This window comes from Parasteatoda tepidariorum, chromosome X2 (genome assembly GCF_043381705.1).
Source record: "Parasteatoda tepidariorum isolate YZ-2023 chromosome X2, CAS_Ptep_4.0, whole genome shotgun sequence".
NCBI lineage: Eukaryota > Metazoa > Arthropoda > Arachnida > Araneae > Theridiidae > Parasteatoda > Parasteatoda tepidariorum.
The window spans coordinates 27,590,892-27,614,318 of record NC_092215.1 but is presented as its reverse complement, the minus strand read 5'-3'; the positions used below and the strand labels follow the sequence as shown (position 1 = coordinate 27,614,318).

At 31.3% G+C, this 23,427-nt stretch overlaps 1 protein-coding gene across 1 annotated transcript in view; it reads left to right on the top strand.

Annotated features, from left to right (window-relative positions):
* Nucleotides 1-21,745, top strand: part of LOC107445649 (protein Wnt-5a) — a 139,504-nt gene extending 117,759 nt beyond the window's left edge. Inside the window, exons 3-6 of the mRNA XM_071188107.1 lie at nt 7,612-7,880; nt 16,812-17,077; nt 20,105-21,202; nt 21,244-21,745. Coding sequence (XP_071044208.1) covers nt 7,612-7,880; nt 16,812-17,077; nt 20,105-20,306 — 737 coding nt within the window. The 3' untranslated portion in view covers nt 20,307-21,202; nt 21,244-21,745. The remainder of the gene's footprint in view (nt 1-7,611; nt 7,881-16,811; nt 17,078-20,104; nt 21,203-21,243) is intronic.
* Nucleotides 21,746-23,427: the final 1,682 nt, after the last annotated feature.

Below are 23,427 nucleotides of genomic sequence, written 5' to 3'. Positions count from 1 at the left end.
GAATTTTTATGTTTTGGAATTAGGACAAAGTATAATAAACTGCTTTACCTAATCAAATGTAACACTAAATACTAGAAAAATTCAATGCATAACGCAGTGAAATTAAAATACAATAAAGTAAAAATTAAAACTTTTTTTTTGAAAACTGTGCCTTCAAGGAATTATTTCTGCTCAAGTGTTTTTAAAATTTTCCTTGGGATCCGTGGATCCCCAACAAAAAGCTTAAAACATCAGACGTCAAACTGCAAAACATCAAACTGCATATTATTTATATATCTTTAGTGTTTTAGATATTTAATTTACATAAAAAAGATCATGATGTTCAATTCAATAAAATGTATAAACATTGGTGTCCAAATCTAAAATGTCTGTTATGGAAATAAATGACAGAAAATAGAATCTTACGCAATGCAAGACATTGAAACCACGTCGCTCAACATCTCATTAACTGTCATTCTCTGTGTACACAATCAGACATTAGCACTGATTCAAAGACTATAATCAAGGCTCTCACGATTTCAAATTCTCAATCATTATTCCACAAGTTAATCATTAGATAATAACTACTTTCAGGAATACGGAAAAAAATAAAAATCCCCTAAGGTCTTACGGAAATTGTTTCCAGTTCTTACTATTGTTTAAGTATCAACCATAAACTGCGTGAGGTCTCGTATTATTAGTTGTAGTTCCTTTTAAAGAAAATTAAAATAATATAAAAACATTCCAATGTAATGAAATATATTGCTTTTACAAACTATGCACCCTGTTGATTTTTGTTGTCCTGTTTCCTGTTGTCCTTATTTTCCTATCTAGTTAGTTATTTATGTGATTCAAAACTGTTTTTTGAATCATTTGAATTCTTGGAATTTTTATGACAACTAATTCTGTTGTAATAGTTTTTTGTGTAATTTATTCATTACTTTTATTAGCACGTGCATAGAATGAGTATTCTTGTTATTTTTTATAGAAATGAATTTTGAGCTGACCTTGTGTTATTCTAATGACCTTGAAAAAGGTGGCTTTAGTAATTTTTAAATAAATGCAGTACATTATGCATTTTCATATTATTTCAAGTGTTATGAAATTAAATACATTAAAAAAATCGAAATTACATTTTTTTTTAAATTACGCCTAAAAATAAGTAAATATTTTAGAATCACATCAAGTATTACCTATAGGAAAAGGGACAAAGGAATATAATAAGCTACTTTACTCAATCAAGCGTCTTATTTAATACTAAAAAAATTCAATGAACTATACAATGAAATTAAAATACAATAAAGCAAAAGTTTTTTTTTTTCTTCAAAAAATGTGCCTTCAAAGAACTACTTCCGATCAAGTGCATTTAGAATTTTTAGCTTTTCGAATTAGGACAAATTATTACAATAAATAGCTTTACTTAATCAAACATCGTAGTAAATACTAAAAAAATTCGATGAGATATACAATGAAATTAAAATACAATAAAGTAAGAGTTATTTTTTCAAAAATTTGCCTTCAAAGAATTACTTCCGATTAAGTACTTTTAGAATTTTTACCTTTTAGAATTGGGATAAAATATTATAATAAACTCCTTCAATTAATCAAACGCCGTATTAAATAGTAGAAAAATTCAATGCACCAGGCAATGAAATTAAAATACAATCGAATAAAAATTAAAACCTTTTTTTAAAAAAAATGTGGCTTCAAAGAATTACTTCTGATCAATTGTTTTTAGAATAGTCACCTTTTGGAATTAAAACAAAACATTATACCAAGCTATCTTGCTTAATCAATCATCGTAGTAAATACTTAAAAAATTCAACATACCAAGTTGCAAAATTAAAAAATAATAAAGGAAAAATTTAAAAAACTTAAACATTTTGAAATTTGATTTAAACAAATGGTCGATAAAAAAATTTAGTTCGTGGGCCTTTTTTCCGTTTTTTTTCTACTGTTAAGTTGCTATAAATTCAAAATTATTTCTTCAAACAAAGTACAATAGCATTAGCTTTCAATCGAAAAATCTCTATTTTTTACCACGTTTAACGCGAATTGTCATTATTATTGCTTGAAAACATTTACAAAAATTCTTTAAAAAAAGTTGTAATATTATCACTCACAAAAGTTCTCTCTTAGTATTAATAATCTTCACCATCAAATTTATTTTCATCCAAAAACCTGCGAAAATTTAGGCTATTTCACAGTTTTTGCCTTATAAGATCTAAATAGTGCATCGTACACGAAATTTTAAATGCTCTAAAATTAAAGCACCGAATGGTAATTTTAAATATTACATTTGATTCAACGACCTGATCACAATCAGCAGTCAAAACTGTGCAAATTTTTCTGCTTCGGCCAAAAAGAACTTTCAAATGCCTGTGATCTGAAAATGTCTCTCCAAATAAAAAATAAAAGACAAAAAAGATTTAGAGCATCAAATTTTGCTATTAGGGAGCATTTAAATTTTAAATTTTGCTTAATTCTACCCAAAGATGCAAGCAAAAGCGACTGCTAGTCGTACTCTGTTTTTCCGCTATTTGTCCGGCTGATCTAAGTACTACACTATTTTACTGTTCAATTTGGCTATCATTGTCCTATAAATGAGACTTGAGTCTGGAGATGGCAGATCAGTACAATCTCAATATTTGAATCATAACCTGCTGTTCTACACAATTTTGGGCTACAAAACAGAGCTTGTATAATTAATAGGTTTAATTTAGATTTATTAAAAGTGATTCTGCAAATTTATAGCTTAAATTAACGGTACTTTAAATGGGATCAATAGTTAAAAAATGTAGAGAAATGTATTTATTATAAGCATTTATCTACTTTTCGTGTCCATGATAATATACAAGAAGATAACATACAAGTTTAAAAACCGTGGTGACTCAGTGGATAGAGAGCTCACTTCCCAATGAGGTGACCCTTGCCGACAGGCTAACGAAGGGGATCTTCCGTGGTTTTCATCACCATGAAACGCAAATGTGGGTTAGTTCCATCAAAAAGCACTCCACGAAGGTACATTTCTCCCAGTACTTGTTCCAGTAGTTCCCTTGCCTTCTGAATCGGGTTCAAAATTATAAAGCTACGGAGTTGGACATTGATAGTTGTAAACTTAAAATTGGATCGGCTGTTCAACGAAGGATATAAAATATACAAGTTGATTTTTTTTTTAGATTTATAAATTTAATTTAAAATGATTTTGATCAGCACTAGATATGAATAAATTAAACATATATAAAGTGCATGCAAATTAGCCAACAGTGTTTTCATATCCATACATGGATAGGTACTCTGAAAAACTTGATTAGTTAGTTAGTTAGCCAACAGTGTTTTTTAACTCACAACTAAAAAGACTAAAACTCTATAATAACTTATATGCAAGGTTCTTCATAAAGTTGTTTTTGTTATCGCTTTAAGATCGGAAGCAATTGGAAAACACTGATTTCTTTCTTGTATATGTACCTAAAAGCGTAAGAAGTGCTAGGAAATCTATTTTAGCATGAACATTATTCTAAGTAATTAAAGATAATTAATGGGAGCTAGTCTCAAGCTTTCAAAAGTAAAAATTTCATTAAATCCTGCGGTGTCACAGTTTATGGTCTTTTCAAAAAATTTGCAATTTAGCTTTGCAATATGATAATTTTAAAAATCTATGTTGAGATCATGATATATATTCTTATTTCGGATAAACCATCTTGTTTGTGTTATTTTTCGGCGAAATTTTTTCTGGCATCTTGAGTTTCTCTAGGAGTAATGGGGAGACGTTACATCAAGCTGGAGATGCGCAAATTAGGATGGGACAGATCATTGAGATGTAGAGTAAGCGTTTAAGTCTGAGTTCCATTTTAGAGTTCTGAAGAAGGATTTGTAATTTATGGCACACTGTTTGTGCTTTGTTATAACTGATTTGACATGATCTTTCCAATTAAATTTATTGCTTATGACCAGACCAAGATATTTCGCACTTTTGATAATGGGGATAGTTTCGTTAACGAGAACAACTTGATTTTTTGGAAAAATGGTTTTTCTTTTATGTTGGATAATTAGTAGTTTCGAGTTTTGTCTGTTAACTTTAAACTCCCAGCCTAGACTCCAGGTTTCCATTTTATTCAGTTTTTCTTGGAGTTTCTGTAACGCAGTGTTGGGGTTTTTGGACTTGCCGACGATTTCAGTGTGATCTGAGAAAAATGCTGTAATACTATTAAAGTCTTGACTGTCTGCTGGAAAGTCGCTGGTAAATATAGTATGGACCCTAGGATACTTCCTACATAATTACATTTAGAATCTAATTTCATATCTGCAATGGATATTTTTATTATGAAAACTGTAGCTTTTAGAGAAGAAGCATTTTACTCAGTTTAAACTTGTTTTAAAATGAATATATTACTACTATGCACATATTGAGTTAAATATCTAACCCGCACAATAGTGCACGCTGGGTCTTAAAGGGTTATGATTTAAATAGATGTATTCTCCCTTATAGCTGGTACTGAACTATTACGTACATTCTTACCGGTGGGCACCTGTGAAACTAATTCAAGTAGGCGAGCTACATTACCACGCCACGCTACAATAGATACACATTTTACATTTCAATATATTCACACATCACGCAACAGAGGACAAACAGAGAAACAGACAACCATGCCTGCGCGGGGTTCCAACCAGCGTCAGTTGAAAATTTTGCATAGATTTAATAATCGAATGATTATGCTCTTTCGTTATTATAAAAGTTTCATAACATTTTTTATTTGTTTCTCAGATTACACTGCCACTGGGGAAAATATTTCACACAAATCTCAAATGTTGAAGGTTGTACAAATGGTTGTGTTCTTAATTCTTTGTATGATTTGTGTAAAAACTCAATTTATTTTTAAAAAAATATTTGCTACAATTGAAAGAGTATTTCGTACAAAACTCTAATGTTGGAGAATCATCTTCATAATTCTTGTTAAGATTTGCGCTAAAAATTCTATTTATTTAACAAAAAATTACTTCAGTTCACTAATAAGTATTTCGTACAGACCTAAAATGTTGGAAAATTTTGCAAATAGTCATGCTTTTACTTCTTGATAAGATTTGTGTAAAAAACTCTATTTATTTTTAAAAAAATTGATTCAGTTCACTAGTATTTGAAAAAGTATTTCGTACAAACCTCAAATGTTGTAGGATATGCAAATGGTCATGCTTCTACTTCTTGATAAGATTTGTGTAAAAAATTCTATAGTTCTCTATAATTCTGTAAATTCTGAAGTATTCCATAATTTTTTTAGCGAATTATTTTTTATAGGAATTATAAAGACATTTTTCATAGAATTATAAAGTATTCTATAATTCTATTAAAAACATTGCTTCAGTTCACTACTATTTGAAAAAGAATTTCGTACAAACCTCAAATGTTGGAGGATTTGCAAATGGTCATGCTCTTACTTCTTGATAAGATTTGTGTAAAAAATTCTATTTTTTTAAAAAAAAATAGCTTCAGTTCATTACTATTGGAAAAAGTATTTCGTACACAAGTTGGAGGACATGCAAATGGTCATGTTCTTAATTCTTTGTAAGATTTGTGTTAAAACTCAATTTTTTTTAAAAAAAATATTTACTACTATTGATTACTACTTGAGAAAATATTTCGTACAAACTTCTAATGTTGGAGAGTTGGAGGGTCATATTCATAATTCTTGTTAAGATTTGTGTTAAAAATTCTATTTATTTAACAAAAATTTACCTCAGTTCACTACTACTTAAAAAAGTATTTCGTACAAACCTCAAATGTTGGAGGATATGTAAATGGTTATAAAAGTAATTTATAAAATTTTATATTCATTTTGCAGGTGGCTGAGAGAAAGCTTGCGTGTATGCAATATCTGCTGCTGATGTAACAGATATTGCTTACTCACAAGCTTCTCAGAGTCATAAAAAGTAATTTATGCAATTTTATATTTATTTTGCAGCCGATCGGCCTGTGTAGGGAGCGGGGAACTGTCCTTGCATCAGAAAGGTCCTGGGTTCGAATCCCGGGCAAGGCATAGGTGTTTCTTTCTCTCTGTGTATGTTCTATGTCCTTTCTCCTTTGTGTGTGAATGTATGTGAATGTGACCCGCCCTATAAACGGGTTGTGGTTGTGTGAATGGCGTGGCAGANAGAGAGTTTGAATAAAATTGGCAACCATTTGTCACTTTTAAAAAATGTATAAGAGTTATAAAATACATAATTCCTTTTGAAGTTTGTAGCATTTAAGGAATTTATTCTATAAATAAAGAAAAATAAAAGTCAGTAAGTTCCTAATAGATCGTGTTAAATATATTTACCACCAAAAAAATGGCATTTTTATAAACTAAATGAGTTTTTTTTATATCAATTACTGTTCTTAAGACAATTTCAATTCCAAAAATACTTTAATTTACCTTTACTAGAAATAAAGGGCCCATTAAGGGGTTAAAGTCTTCACTGCCCGCAGGAAAGTCGCAGGTAAATAAAATAAATAGTATGGACCCGAGGATACTTCCTACATAATTAAATTACAAGCCTCAAATGTTGGAGGATATGCAAATGGTCATGCTCTTACTTCTTGATAAGATTTGCGTACAAAATTCTATTTTTTTTTAAAAAAAATAGCTTCAGTTCATTATTATTTGAAAAAAGTATTTCGTACACATGTTGGAGGATATGCAAATGGTCATGTTCTTAATTCTTTGTAAGATTTGTGTAAAAACTCAATTTATTTTTAAAAAAAATATTTGCTACAATTAACTACTACTTGAGAAAGTATTTCGTACAAACCTCTAATGTTGGAGAGTTGGAGGGTCATATTCATAATTCTTCTTAAGATTTGTGTTTAAAATTCTATCTATTTTACAAAAATTTACCTCAGTTCACTACAACTTGAAAAAATATTTCGTACAAACCTCAAATGTTGGAGGATATACAAATGGCTATAAAAGTAATTTATACAATTTTATATTTATTTTACAGGTAGCTGAGAGAAAGCTTGCGTGTATACAATATCTGCTGCTGATGTAACAGATATTGCTTACTCACAAGCTTCTCAGAGTTATGAAAAGTAATTTATACAATTTTATATTTATTTTACAGCCGACCGGCCTGTGTAGGGAGCGGGGAACTGCCCTTGCATCAGAAAGGTCCTGGGTTCGAATCCCGGGCAAGGCATGGGTGTTTCTTTCTCTCTCTCTCTCTTTGTGTTCTGTGTCCTTTCTCCTTTGTGTGTGAATGTGACCAGCCCTATAAACGGGTTGTGGTTGTGTGAATGGCGTGGCAGAAGTCGAATTCCTGGCCATAGATGGCGCCACTGAAAAACAGGAACACTCGCACCCCCACTGACTAAACAGGCATACGACAACAACAAAAAAAATTTTTTACAGGTAGCTGAGAGAAAACTTGCGTGTACGCAATATCTGCAGCTGATGTAATAGATATTGCTTACTCACAAGCTTCTCAGAGTTATAAAAATTAATTGATACAGTTTTATATTTATTTTACAGATAGCTGAGAGAAAACTTGCATGTATGTAATATCTGCTGCTGATGTAACAGATATTGCTTACTCGTAAGCGTCTCAATCAGAGTTACGAAAAGTTATTTATACAGTTTTATATTTATTTTGCAGGTAGCAGAGAGAAAGCGTATGTGTATGCAATATCTGCTGCTGGTGTAGCATATAGTGTGACTCGAGCATGTAGTAAAGGAGAACTTGGCGAATGTCGTTGTGACGAGTTAGTAAGAAAACGTGACAATGGTGGCCGTTGGAAATGGGGAGGTTGCTCTGACGATATCAAATTTGGAGCAAGATTCAGTAAAGATTTCGTAGATTCAGGAGAAGATCAACGCGCACCTGAAGGTCTTATGAACATACATAACAATGAAGCCGGGAGAAGAGTAAGTAATCATATTTATAAACATTATACATTATTTTTTCTGATTCTATATACTATTACATAGGTAATAACTCATATATTTACAATCAAATTTAATTCTCAATTAATTGTAATCAATCGAAGGGCTTCGGGAGATATATTTGTTAATCCTTTCCGGTGCAGTGTCGCCAGACTGGCAATTCAACAATTATTTCAAGCCACCAGAAATGTAAAACTAATTGCTTTTAAACGTTTAGCAACCACTATTCCTTAAACAACAAAGAGATAAAGTATGTCGCTTCACTTAGAATGTGCTTTTTAGGGTCGCACTTGCCAATGTCTTACCTGACCAAAATTTTAAATCGAGATTTGCTGTTTTAGAGAGGGTTAGCCACGCTTTTTTCAGAGTTGATATTTTCCATCAAACAATTCCTCGATGTAATTTCAAGTAAGTACTTTTGAAGTTCGTGAAATGTCAGCTAGATAGCAGCATGGTGCACGGATACATATTATTGTCTAGATGGAAATCGCAGTGTTTTTACCAAAAACGCTCTCCTGAACAATTTGAAATTGTGACTTATCATTTTTTGCACGAAACTCTTGAATTATAAAAGTCACAAACTCAAAAGTAGTTACTTTTAAAGCACACATCTAGTTTAATAGTCTATCAATTGAATTGTACATACGGGCCGTTCTTCAGATAATGTGATATTCATGTAGTCTCATTCAATTTCTTTTTCTCATAAAGACTTTTTATCATTTTCAAAAAAATTAAAACCTTCCAAATATCTCAAAAACAAATAATTTATCTTTTAAATTCGTTAAATCTGCTCTAGAAAGTAGCAAAATACACTGAAACATATTATTTCCGACATGGAAATCCCAGTGATTTTACCTTAAAACGCTCTCCTGAACAATTTGAAACTGTGGCTTATCATTATTTTTCGCAAATCTCTTCGATTATAAAATTAAATAAACACATTAATTACTTATAAGGCACACATATCCTGTCTAATTTTATAGTCTATCAGCTCAATTATATTTAAGGGTCATTCTTCAGAAAGTGTGATATTTGTGTCTTTTTTAGCCTTATTTAATTTCTTTTTCTTATAAAGATTTCATCTTTTTAAAAAAATTTTAAAACCTTCCGCGAATTCCTTAAATTATTAAAGTTAAAACTCGAGAGCAATTAATTGTAAAGCGCACATAGCTTGTCTAGTTTAATAGTCTGTCCACTCATTTGTATTTATGTGTCATGATCCAGAAAGTGTGATATTTGTGTGCTTAACCTTTGTCAATTTCTCTTTCTTATAAAGATTTTTCTTTTTCTTTTTTTAAAGAAAAAAAACAATTGAAAACTTTCAAATATTTCAAAAACTTGAAGTTTATCTTATTATAAACATTAGGGTTAATCACTTAATTTGGATATGTAAATGCCACTTTTGTTCCCTGTCCTGAAACTTATGACTCGATATTTCAAGTAAATTTTCAATGTAATTGCATGGTTTGCTAAATATAAATTAAGCATTTTTTTCACGTAAATGTTATGGTTACTAGAAATTTAAGATTTTTTCTTCATCAGTCTTTTTGTATTTTCAAAATTCATGATAAAAACACGGTCTCTTAACTTACTTGTCACAACCTTCCATTACTATTTTATAATGAAATAAAATTATAATGAGTAATGAAATTACACTCTAGACATACCTGCCAACTTTTAATCCTTTCCATTATAATTTTTCCCAGTGGTATTAAAATGGAATTAAAACTTCAATTTTAAGCAAACAAATACGTTGTATTTGAGAAAACTTAAGTTGACAACCATGATAGTAACGCATATTGATATATGTGCTTAATTTTTGTAAGAATAGTGGTGATCAAAATCATTTAAAAATTAAATTTATAAAAGAAAAAATAGTATATATTTACTACCACTTTAAATATGAAAATAAAATCTTCCGGAAAATCCGGAAGAGTTGGCAGGTATGTCTAGATGATCATGTATTGAATCAGATAGGTAAGCTTAACCAACGCCTCCTATAAATAAAGGCCTCCACTCTGTTTTTTGTCTGGGTAGTCCGATCAGACCATTATGAAGGTAAACAAGTTTACGAAAGATGCATTTAATAGAAAATCTAGTAAAAATAAGATAGTGGTAGCAAATATATGTCTAAAAATTTGTTTAATTTAAAAATAAGATTGGTCTGTCTTATTTACTTGTGAACCACTACAGATTGAGTTCTCAAATATATACGATATGTTTCTGTTAAGTACATTTAAAATAGAATTTAGGCTTATCCTCATAACTTGTTCGCTTTTTAAGTAATCTACGCAGACTACTTATAAAATCCCGTGTGGAGGCTTTCTGATGTAGAAGGTGATGGCTTAAACTTCTGCTTAACACGTTGAGCGCCGCATCAGCCATCGATGACTGACACTGGATTCTCCATTTAGGCCACTTCAACTACCGGTGGCTGACACTGAAATTATATTTAGGCTGCGTCAATCACCGGTGGCTGACACTGAAATTACATTTAGACTGCGTATGCCACCGCTTGCTGACACTGACCTTTCACATGGGCCGCGAGAAATAGCTGGCTGTCAGCGTATAACATGATATAGAACTATAAATTTTGCACTTTTTTATGGAATTGCAGAACATTTATTCAAAATTTACTTAATTATTGTGATTCTTGGTTTAATAAATTCAATTTAGTAGATTTTTATCCACCACTATTTTCAAACAATTTGTAGGCATATATAATTTACCACTTTTTTCAGAGAAGTCATGCTAAACCTTTTATAAACTAGCAAAATCTGTCTATATTTGCAAATTTAGTTTGTAGTTATTTACCGTGTGGCCTGACGAGCAAGCCATGTAAAATTAGCGTGATATTCAACGTGTAATAGTGCAACTGATGGTCCAGAATATCGGGTTCTATCATGCACCGTAAGCAAATGATTAAATGTAAGAATATATTAATCTTTTCTTCTATATTTCATCTTAACTTTATCAATTAGTTTATATTTTATGATTTTTAATGGAGATCATTTTTTTTTTTCTGTTGCGTGAGATTTCTGAACGAATCTTAGATATTTCTGCGTCGCTGATTTAAAATCTGTTATCCATTTTTCTCTACAAGGTACAGTTTTTATGCAATTTAGTAAGATATTCCGAACCAGGAAGTTTTATAATTTACTGGAGGGAATTTTGATTTTCCCCTTTCTGTGTTACGTAGGGAGTTGTCGAAAAAGGGTAATCTTACATGTACGTTTATGGTGCGATACATTAAGATCCTTTTTGTCTTAAATGTTTTTTTTAAAGTGTATATATATATAAACCTATACGTTTTTAACAAACTTGTACATTTAGACAAAAAGTTAACTAAACTAAAAATATGATTTTGAGCAAATTCTGCAGATTTCCAAACAAATATACTTCGGTTTTTTTGGCCAACCCAATACCACTAACTAACTAACTAATCAACTTTTTTCAGAGTACCTATCCATGTATGGATATCTGCTCTTTCATCTAAATTGGATAATATGTGGTGGAAGGGAAGGGAGGTGCTGCGTTAACGTTAAGTTAAATCTCAGAATGAACAATAGTTGATAAAATCAAGTCTGAGTCATACATAAAAATAAGTCGCAAGTTGATACATAATAAAGGGAACAAATTGAAGATAGAGATAAAGAAAGAATATTTACACTATTTACAAATTTACAAAAGTGGGAAGACTCCCTGTGCACTAGTCATGATTATCCGATATGCTTAGAGAGAACACAGTCGCTTAAGAAAAAAGCGGTTATCGGGCTGAAATTTTTATTGTCATCTATGAAATCAATGTCTAATAACTTATTGAATTTACATGTTGAACAATTTTTGGCACCTTTAAAAAAGGATGCATTGAGTTTAAAAAGGCACTCGTCTATTTTGTCGATTTTGAGGTCATTATAGAGGGTGTTATTTCCCAATACCACTCCCGCCTTCTGCGGTTTTTACGAAAAATTTTTAACAATTTATGTTGTAACAAAATTCTTTTTTCAAGAATTGATTTAAAATGCTTTGAACACCACGACATTTAAATAATTCAAAGACTTTTTAAGCATGTTTTGATGATTTTAAGTGCTGATAAAATTTCAAAAACTTTCGTTGACTAAATTTTCACTATAAAAAGTATGCAGGTTGGCAGCTCTAATTCTATAACTGTTAATAGTAACAGTTACGGATAGTTTAACCCTTAACGGACTAATAGTGCCATATTAGTGGAATTGCACTTATCATTAATTTCAGGGTTCATACATATCTAAAAGAATAAAAAGTGGTAGTAATACTAATATAATTTTTTTATATTATTATGTTTGTAGCTACCAGAATAATTTAGCTTCTCTAAGTAAATATATGAAGATCCAAAAGTGGAGGATGTGAAATTTTAATTCGATAGTAGTAGCTAATATTAAGAAATTTTCAGGTTCTTTGTAACAAAATTGATACCAGTTTTTAATTTTTTCCCGGTGCGTACGAATTCTGTTATTGAGTCCAACATCGCTCATAAGATAGCTAAAATCATTTTATTACACTTTTAGTTCCTTATTGTTTTGATATTTGCCAACTAATTTATTTATAATTAATCATTATAATTTCAGGGATTCTACAGGCGGCTGAAAATGTATGAAATGGGAGAAATTCAACTCCTTTTTACTTATTTAATCTATTTAAATATTCAATCGTAACTATCAACATGACTTTTACAAATTATTATATTTAAAACAAAAACATTCTTTTTATTTGCTGTCTATACTAAATTGAAAGACATATGCTAGATAAAATTGCTAATTGTAATCTATTGAAATAGATTTTTGCTTTTTATTAGTCACCACTTTTTACATTTTTAGTCTCCTCGGCATCTCTGTAATGAATCATTATAATAATTTTAATAATACTTTGTGAGAATTACACTAAGGGTTAATTCATTCCACCTTAATAAAAAAAGAGTAAAAATGAACCTTGTTTCGGTAAAGAATGAAATACACAAACTTATTAACAGCTATAGTTTGTCTATTTAAAGAACTGCCCAAGCCATTTATCAGGAGCAGTGGAAGTGGCTATGGTTACAAGGTTTAACTATTTTAAGTACCATTATTTGTTGGACCATTATTTAAGACAGTCTTTGGCTCGTGTCGGCGAGAGAAAGATTGAACGCATATGTCTATACGCATAGCCCTGGAGGGTATGCGTATAAGCACAAATAACATTTTTAAAAGTTATTTATAGTAGCACATACATGTGCATGCTTGTGGGCTCTTTAAAAAGACAGCATATAAGTCTTAATCAAGTTGTGGTAGGTAGGTACTTTATTTACGTCGCACTAGCTTAATTAAATTGAAGAACAATTAATAAAACACAAATTAGAATAGAACAGTCGACCGGATTGCGTAGAGGTCAGGAAACTGGCATGCATCCGAAAGGTTCTGGGTTCGAATCTCGGACAAAGTATGGATGCTCTTTCATTCTCTGTACTATCTGCCTTTACTCTGGGAGCAACGTTGGCCCACCTAATATGGTACCCCTGAAAGAGTGGCTAACAAATCTGCCCTAATGCGCCTGAATTGACGAAATGTCAACCCATGTGGGCATTGGAAAAAAAGAATAAAACATCACTAAAATACATCCAAAACTACTGCCGAAATCGAACTCGTTACCTCCACGCTAAGACCTCTAGTCCAGGGAAGCCACCACACGGTTTTTTATAAGTAGTCTGCGCAGACTATTTAAAAAGTGAACCCTCATTGTTAATATTTATTAGTTGTTGTAGCAAAAGCTATATAAATTTTCTCCACTGCAATCAAATTATGAAGTGACTTCATTGCCACTTAAAGAAAGAAAAAAGACTTAAGGGCTTATAGGCACTGTCCTGATTCATCTGGACCGCTACGTGGTATTATTTCCAAGGATATAAACTGATCCGGTTTCTTCTAAAGTTTTAATAAATTGGTATCAAATGAAATAGTAAACTTTGAAGAATAGTAATTACGCCCACTCCTTAAAAAAGACACCACGAGATAGCTGCAACCATGTTGCATTTCTTATGATTCTTTGAATTTTTAATCTGTAGCTGTGATAAATGAAAAAATCTAAATTAAAAATAACTAAAATTATGTTACCACTAGAAAATATTTTTTTTCAAACCGGAGCAAGTTTATTTTTTTACCCAGCTTCTTCACCACAACTTCTGAAAAAGTATATTATTTTTTAGTGGTAAAGCAGCAAAAACCATTTAAATGCAGGCTTGTCTCATGAGTGCCATACATTTATATATGTGCTTGAACTGTTGGTCAAATTCTTTTCCTTTTTATTTATTGAACTAGTTTGATTGTAGCATGTAAGCGCAGCTCCCGTGACGAAAATGATATTTTTACTATTTCAGACCACATTAAGTCGTAAACTTCTTAACAAAATGTAAATTTTTAAGGTGTTATTAAATATAGGATGAGTACGAACTTCTAGATTCTTCAAAGTGAAAGATTGTTTAAATATATTTCAACCACTTTTTATTTTTGGAATTAAAATCGTAGCATTGATGCCAACCTGTAAGCCCTATCATCTCACTGTGTTTTAAATGGTAGATAAATGAAAATTTAAGCAATCTCACTTCGTTTAGTTATGGCATCACTTAAATTCACAGATCTTACATGCTTGTTTAAACTGATTACACATAATGTTGGTCAAAATCATTGTAAATTAAATTTGTTAATTCAAGAATAAAATTATAAACCTTAAAATTCCCATCCAACTTAAATACAAAAAAAAAATTCCCGTTTGACCGGGAGAATTTGGCATAGATGTAATATGGTACTCAAGAACAGCGATCGCCACGGACCACCAGGCAGAAAACATTTTATCTCGTGGACTACTTCATCATTTTTTCATCTTTTTTGTGCAAGGGAAAATTTTTCCAAATGATTAGGGTAGGTTTGTAAATGTCACCTTCCCAATCAAATTTACATATCTCAGCAATTTTAAAATTATTGTACTAATTGAATCATTATTAAATGCGGCAAGTTTTCAAATAAACATATTGTAAATTTTTAATGAAATTTAACATGGCAACCAAGGAAAACAAAGAAAAGTCAAGTAATAATAATGATTAAAGACTATTTAATTGCAGTGTTCCGCAGACCTCTGCTTGGTGATCGCTACTTTAAAGTACTGGTAAGAGATAAAAGATAGAAATGTCCCATTTCAAATACTAAACTAAGAGAAAATGGCCAAATTAAAAACTGGTACTAAGTATCTGATTAATGATCATCGGGTTTTTAATTTTTCTTTGGGGATTAAGTTAAAAATCTCATCTGATACCTACACTAAATACATTGATATTTATATGGTGCGTTATCACTAAGTTAAAAATCTCAACTGATACCTACACTAAATATATTTACTGGTACACTAAATACATTTATATGGAGTCTTAGTTATCAATGCCTTACTCAACTTTCAATGAAAAAAAGCAACTAAAAAAGTGGTAGTACAGAACGCCAAAGAAAGGACTACCCGGAATAACTTTCTATCTAATGATCGGATCTTCACGTTCTAGGACTCCATCTTAGTGGTTCGAGAGGCAAATCTCAAAAATGCTAATTAATTAGTATAGACGATATTATTAGTTAAGAAATCAGACACAAAAACGTATTTTCTCTGAATAAACATACCTTTTTCTGCGGATTCAGATTTCAGATTCCCGAAATATAGAGGGTAGCCGTAATCTGGGAAATATGGTTCTAATAGTTTGGTTAGAAGAGCCGTCCGAAGTTTGGAACTCATAATGTTAATATTACTTTTTGAGTATTTCGCAATGTCTCGAGAATTTTTTAAGCAAATTGAAACATTTTTCCACACAATTATAAAATTATTTTATCCAAAGATTAAAATTATTTTATTCTGCGGAAAATGATTTTTAATAATTATTTATTATTTTTCATCATTTCACTTAATAATAGTCGAAAAAATTTTATATTCTAAGGTATAAAATTTTTTGCATCATTTTGAAGAACGTAAATTTTTATTGGCAACATTGAAAATTTGACCGAAATCGGTTGACTAGTTGCTGAATAATAGAATTTTGAAAAATTCGTATTTTTTAAATTAGATTTCTCAGGAACTATTCCAACGGTTTTACTCAAATTTTGATTTTTGCATATAAAATTGCATTTTTTGAAATGATGTGAGTGAAACACCGACGTTCCATCACCCAACAATATTTAATAGGGTAAATTTACGTTTTTTTAACTTTACTCGAAATAAAAACTTTTATTTTTTCAACTTTATACTTTAGATGGAATTTTTCCTTGAAAAATAGCAGGTCATTAATATTTATCTAAATTGCGCAGATATGGTGGTGGACAAAATCGTTTTAAATCAAATTTATTACATCTAAAATAAAATTGTTAAAGTTAAAATTTGTAATCAATTATAATCATATCTTCCAACTCACGGCCAAATTTTTTCCTTATTATCTGTCTTTGTGTTTATAAAATTATATTTATAATTATTTTGACAACCTCAAACTAAAAACTTTCAAAAAAATAAACCTATGTATTAAACATAAAAAATCCCTTAAGATCTCATGCCTTATATGTGTAAAAACCTGACAAAATATAAAAAATTGCTATTGACTTAAATGTTTTTACTCTACTTTTCAACTACCATAATGAAAATTCTTAAGCAAAAATCAAAGAAGTTATTAACTATACTTTATTCAAAGAAAATTTCCCAATAGAATGGAAAAAGTCGGCATGCATGTTTATCATTATTATTTTTTATTCATTATAAATTTCCTGAATTCAAGAAGAGAATTATGAATTACTCTGTATCATAAAAATATAACAGCAAAAACAAGAAGTCTTTTTTACATTTCAGTTTATTTTATTAATTGCATATATTTTATTCTAGGGCTTAAGATCAAAAATGGAATTAGTTTGCAAATGTCACGGTGTTTCTGGCTCTTGCTCAATGCGAGTTTGTTGGAGACGACTAAAACCTTTTAGAGAGATTGGTGACTTGTTAACGTCTAAGTTTGATGGTGCCACTCTTGTAAAAGCAGTTGAAAGAAGACACAAAACCAAATTACGGCCAGTCCGTAAAAATGTAAAAAGACCTAGCAAAAAGGATCTTGTTTATCTCGACGACTCGCCTGATTACTGCGTCCGTAATGAAACGTAAGAGTTTTTATTTTAATTGAACATTATATTTTCATTTTATAATCCTTAAATTTAATTTTGCTAAATACATAAGCAATTAAATAATTTAAAATATTAGAATATCAAGATGGTACATGGCTAGTTATTGCCCACATTCAGAGCATCTCTTTCAGAGATGTGAAAAATTTTGCCATCTGCATAAAAGGAAACGATCACGATCTGCCAAACACCAGATTGTTTGGACCTAAGCATAGAGTAAATTTATTCAAGACCCTCCCAAGTCATTTAGTTTCGTCGAGTCAACTGCCTCTTGGACCTGGTCCATCACCTCCTACATCAGAAAGTCTCCACACGGCATTTTATAAGCAGTCTGCGCAGATTATTTAAAAAGCAAGCCAATTGTGAACATGAACCCAAGTTCCACTTTAAAAGTACTTGAGAGAAATTTATCATGTATATTCGAGAAATGAATCTGTAATGGTTGACAAGTATATAAGACAAACCAATCATATTCATGAATTTAAAAAAAAAAATTTGACATATATTTGCTACCTCTTTCTAATTTTTAATAGATTTTCTATTAAATGGCTCTTTCGTAAACTCGTTTACCTCCATGGTGGTCTAATTGGACGACCAATAAAAATCTGTGTGGAGACTTTCAGTTATATGAGGCGCTACCTGGTCTGACCTCGTCAGACTTCTTAGGACTAGTAACAGCAAAGAAATTTTTTAAAAAATAAATGAAATTTCTCCATAAAATATCTAATTTAATTTACCATACAATTATAATTCATTTTACCAAATCTTTTACTCTCACAGATTTCAGCAGATCAAGACAACCATTAACACTTAGAGTTCCTCCGAAGCACTAAAATTGAAATAAAACGTTTTTACTTTACTTTAAAAAATAATAATCAATTGTAATCAATAACCATATTCACTAATGCAACAATGGAGCACGGCGAGTATTCTTGAAAGACGAGTTTTCTCGTCTGCCGTGATGAAAGAGTAGCATAAGAAGGATTTGGAGCATAAGAAGCATTTTTGGAGCATAAGAAGGTTCCTGATACTTTTACAAAGTTGCCACGGACCACTAAAAAGCAAAAAGTACTGACTAATAAAATTTAAACTTTTACTTAAGGAGGTTAAAATTTGCTCTTTTTGTAGCATATTTTTTCAGATTTCTGTTGAAAGTGAAAAATGCTATTACATGAATAATATGAAATGTAAGTCATAGTGGCATTTACGATTGAAAGTTTAAAGAGATAGTAAATAAATAAAAGTGGATTAAGTTTCTACCAGCTTTTAGATAAATAGTCACCTGTAGCATCCCTGCATTTAGAACCAAACAGTTTAACAACAACAATCCCTTATAAAGCCCCTCTTCTGGCAAAATTTAAATGATAAACATTTCGAACAGATGTTAAAGATTTATGGATTTCCTTATCTGGAGCCTTGTGAACTGAAAATTAAGAAAGGACTGACACTTTATTTTCTTCTAGCAGCATATGTACACTGTTCAAAACAATTAAAAGATATTGTAAGTCTTGTATAAAATAACGGTATAAGCAAAACACTTATTGCTTAAAATGGAAGAAGAGAGTAGCAAAGGTAAATGTTTGTTATTTTCAAACTTCTCAGTATGCAGATTTTGAGTTTGACGTCAATGACGACGCTATAGTGGTAGCGAATTCAATTTGGCTTTCAACTTAATGTAAGACAAAGCTAAAAAGAATGCTCGACATTCAGTAAGCACGTTGTTTCGATCGATGAATGTGGTGTCTCAGCGAAATCATTTAACCGAATCAGAAGCTTGGAGAATTTTTGGCCAGTTAGAGGTCGGAGAAACACAAGCCGTAGTAGTAGAAGTGATTGGAGTTTCAGAAAGTGTGATTTCCATGATCTGGAACCGTTATTTGGAGGCTGGAAATATAGGCCGAAGATCAGGTTAAGGGCTCAGACGTGCAACAACACCCAATGAGGACCATTATTTAACGCTAACGGCTCGGAGAGACCGAAATAGGAATGCCACTCTTCTTCAACAACACCTTCTCTCGGCTACTGGCACAACAGTTTCGACACAAACTGTCTGAAACCATCTTCACGCAGCAGCTACAGTTCTGTATGTTCGCCGACCAATGATGTGTGCCACGTTAACAGCGAGGCACCGTCACGCCCGCTGGGAGTGAGTAACAGAGCATATAAACTGGAGGAGAAATGAATGACGCGATATTCTTTTCCCTGAGGAGTTCATCCTGATAATCTGTTCATACTGATAATAGGCGTATTTTCATCTGGTGGGAACGTGGCGCTAGAAACAATCCTGCCTTCCTGCTCGAAACTGTGAGATTTGCGATGGGGTCTATCCTGGCATCTCCATTGACAGCCTTCATGCAACTGGCCAATAACTGTCAGTTACGGGAGTGCTTTGCATGACTTTTTAAAATGTGATTATTATTAATTAAATATAGTAATTAAACCTGTGGATTAAATATCATCAACAACAAAATATTAACAACTTCAAATCCATGGATTCCATTCCCCCAACTTCAGATCGATGGGTTTCATCTTTTCTGAGAAATAAAGGCAATCAATGAGTCATACATTGCCGCCTCCATGCATCTTGACATTAGTCTAGAAATTGTGATGCTTAAACCTTTATACAATTGGCCAATAACTGTCAGATGCGGAAGTGCTTTACATTGCTTTTTAGAGTACGCTTACTATTAAGCAAATACAGTAATTAAACCTGTGGATAGGATATCATCAATAACAAAATATTTACAACTTGAAATCCATGGGAACCATCTTGTTTGAGACAGAAGGCAATCGGTGAGCCATGCATCATGACGTTAGTCTGGAAATTGTGAAGCCGAAACCTCCATACAATGGGCCAATAACTGTCAATTGCGGAAGTGCTTTATATTACTTTTTAGAGTGCCCTTACAATTAAGTAATTTAACCTGTGGATAAAATATCAGCAGTAACAAAATATTAACAATTTAATTTATGCTGCATAATTTTCCTTTTTTTCTTCTTTTACAGATTAGGTGTGCTCGGGACTCGTGGTCGACTATGTAATAGCACGAGCTATGGAATGGATGGTTGCAGATTATTGTGCTGCGGCAGAGGATACCAGACTGTGATTCGAGAAGTAGAGGAAAAATGCCAGTGCAAGTTCGTCTGGTGCTGCAAAGTCCATTGTGAAATGTGTAGTTTTAAAAGAGAAGAGCACTACTGTAACTGAAAAATACTTCGTCCATCTAGAATCGGATATAAACGTAAAAACAGACCAGAAAGAAATACTTCTGGCCTCAGGTTATGCAACATCAGTTCTTTTGATGTTTTAAAACGATTCCTTATGAAGAGTTGAAGCGTTAAGCTACAAGATGTTAAAGATGTTTTCCATTCTGGCACGAGCTCTTCGACAATCGAATTGACATATTCTTCTTATTCTAAGCACGCACATAGACTATGAGTTGGTGAATTATTAATGCCATTGAAAAAGAAACAATTCATACTCTCGGGACGTGTTCACTAATTCATTTTTATTATGATTGCTTCACTACTGAAGCAAATTCTTTATTTCTCATTAATTTCTTTTATTTAAATATAAATTAAGCCAGCTGCAAGTTTCAGTTTTTGAAACTAGTGTACAGTTTCTTCCCTTTCTTTTCTATAATTATAAAAAGAATTATTTAAGTAGCAAGTATGGATTTAATGTATAGTTTTTTTAACAGTTTTAAGAATTATAAAGAAATTTTTAAACAAATTTGAATCTAATGTAGAGCTGCCAACCATTATGGTGCATCTGTAATATTTCATATTTATATTTAAAAGGGTATTACATTTTCTAAATTTCTCCTTAATTATTGAAATTTTAAATTTTTTCAAAATAGTTTTGATCACCACTGCACACAAATAAATTAATCATATTCATAAAATTAAGCTATTTAAACAATAGTATGTTTACAGAGATACCAACTTACTCCGTACAGCTGATAAATATTTTCGAGTGCTAGGCTTTTAATGTATTATTCTTGGTTTAGTAAATTCGGCTTACAGGGTTTTTACTCACGATTACTTCTTATTAATTCAAAGACTTAAGTGATACGCCACTTTGTTACGGTTAAGCCTTCCCAGGCACCCAATTTTTTGATAATAAACGCAACGGTTAAGCCTAGGGGCCGCTGCGCAGCCCAGGTGCCCAGTTTTTGCGAAATAAAAAAGAAAAGAAAGAACGGTTAAGCCATGTTGAGCCTTTTAAAACGTTGGCAAAATTAACCGAAAATCTGCGAATTTTGGTTTGCGGTTTTCTACCGTCTCTTTTAAATATTTTGGCAATTCTGGAGCAGTTGGGATCTCTGTGTTTAAATCCAGGCAATTTAATAAAATTTTTACCTACAATTGTTCATCAGCTATCTTTTCACTATCACTTCGCATATTCCTCCGCAAAAGAATTAAAAGTTGGCAGGTGTGTCAAATGTATAGTTATTTTTTTTCGAGAATAATTTTCAAAAATTATAAAAAGAGCTCTTCAAGTAAAATATTTGGATCTAATGTATAATTTTTTTATAATTATAAATTTCAAAAATTGCATAAAAAGCGTAAACTCTCATAGCTTTTTTCAAATCTCAGTTTTGAAGGAAATGTATAGATTTTGTTAAAAAGAAGAAAAAAAAGAAAGAAGGAAACTAGAATAACAGAAAAATACTTCTCATGCGGCACTTACTTACATTTTTGCTGCCTGGAAATACTTTAATCAACTTCAGTCAAAAATAACTTCAACTATAATTGTTGCTCATTACTTTATCAGCCTCAATGAAGAATAACTTCAACTATAACTGTTACTTATTACTTTAATCAGCTTCAATTAAAAATAACTTTAACTATAACTGTTGCTTATTACTTTAATCAGCTTCAATTTGGAATAACTGTTGCTTATCACTTTGATCAGCATTTTATTTTTAAATACTAGATTAATACTTAAATGCAAACACTTTAAACCTTCGTTTCATAACTAATTTCCAAGTAGTATTATAAAATCTTTTCTTAAGATTGAATGATAAGTGTGTTATGTGGTGTGTACATTTATCTTTTCGTCAACTTCACACCGCCAACTGCATTTTGGACGATCATCTTTACTTCTTCATTCATTTATTTTGTAATCATTGATGTATAATCATTTATATTTTCTTAGTGCAACATTTTTTATGACTCTGAATTATTACTATGAAATTGAAGTAATACTCCCGCACGAAAGTATACGTAGACGTGAAATAAACTCAAATATTTTTGGTGTGTGAAACGCATAACACAAACTAATATAAAATAATAGGAAGAAGTCGTCCCTAGATACAAAAAAAACTCTTTTTGTGTCCTTTGATGTTTTGTAGCTTAGATATCAACGTCTACTTTCTTGCTGAAGTAAGCCAAGCCTTTGCAACTCTAGTCTCTCTATTCACCAGCTTGTATGAATATATATCAAAAAGAGAGCGCAATTTTGTAAATATAGCTGAATTTCATTTTAAACCGTCGTTTTTGCCATTTATGTGTTTTATGGCGAAAGTATCCATCCTGAAATTCAAACAAACGAAAATTTTAAAGAAAGGAATAAATAAGAAAAACTGTACATTTATACTGATCAAAATTTAAAACAAAATATATACTAATTGAAATAATATCAGTAACGCCAGGTTATATAACATTTTCGGATATATTGCTCTTCCTATTTCTTGAAAAAAAGAATAACGATACTTAAAAGTTAAGTTAAAGAGTTATTTCTCATAATTACTTTTTTTTAAAAAAAACGTGAGAAATTGTTTTTTTCTTGGAGAAAGGCGATTAACATTTTCTACAAATAATTTATAATCTTGCGTGCAAAAATTATACTTCTATTAACAACGGTAGCTATGAGGAATAAAATCATCGGTGATCATTGGCAATAACAATAATTACCATGATTGATGACATACTACTGCAAAGAAAGGAATGGTTGTTTTTATTAACCAATAGTTGTAATATAATGCATATCATCGCGTTCGCTATTTTTTAGTGAGCTTCCTTAAATATCTCATTCCAATAAATAGCACTCACCCTATAAGCGCTTTATAATCAGGAATGACATATTGACATTCAGGACCTGTTAATCACTCTGATCATAGTTTGCTTTTCTCCCCACAAGTACTTCATAATCAGGAATTGCGTATTGACATTCAGAATCTGATAATTGCTCTGGACAAAGTTTTCTTATCTCCCGACAAGTACTTCATAATCAGGAATTACGTATTGATATTCAAGACCTGATTATCTCTCAGGTCATAGAAGTTCATGTTTTATAACTGAGTTAAACTATTACATGAAATAAG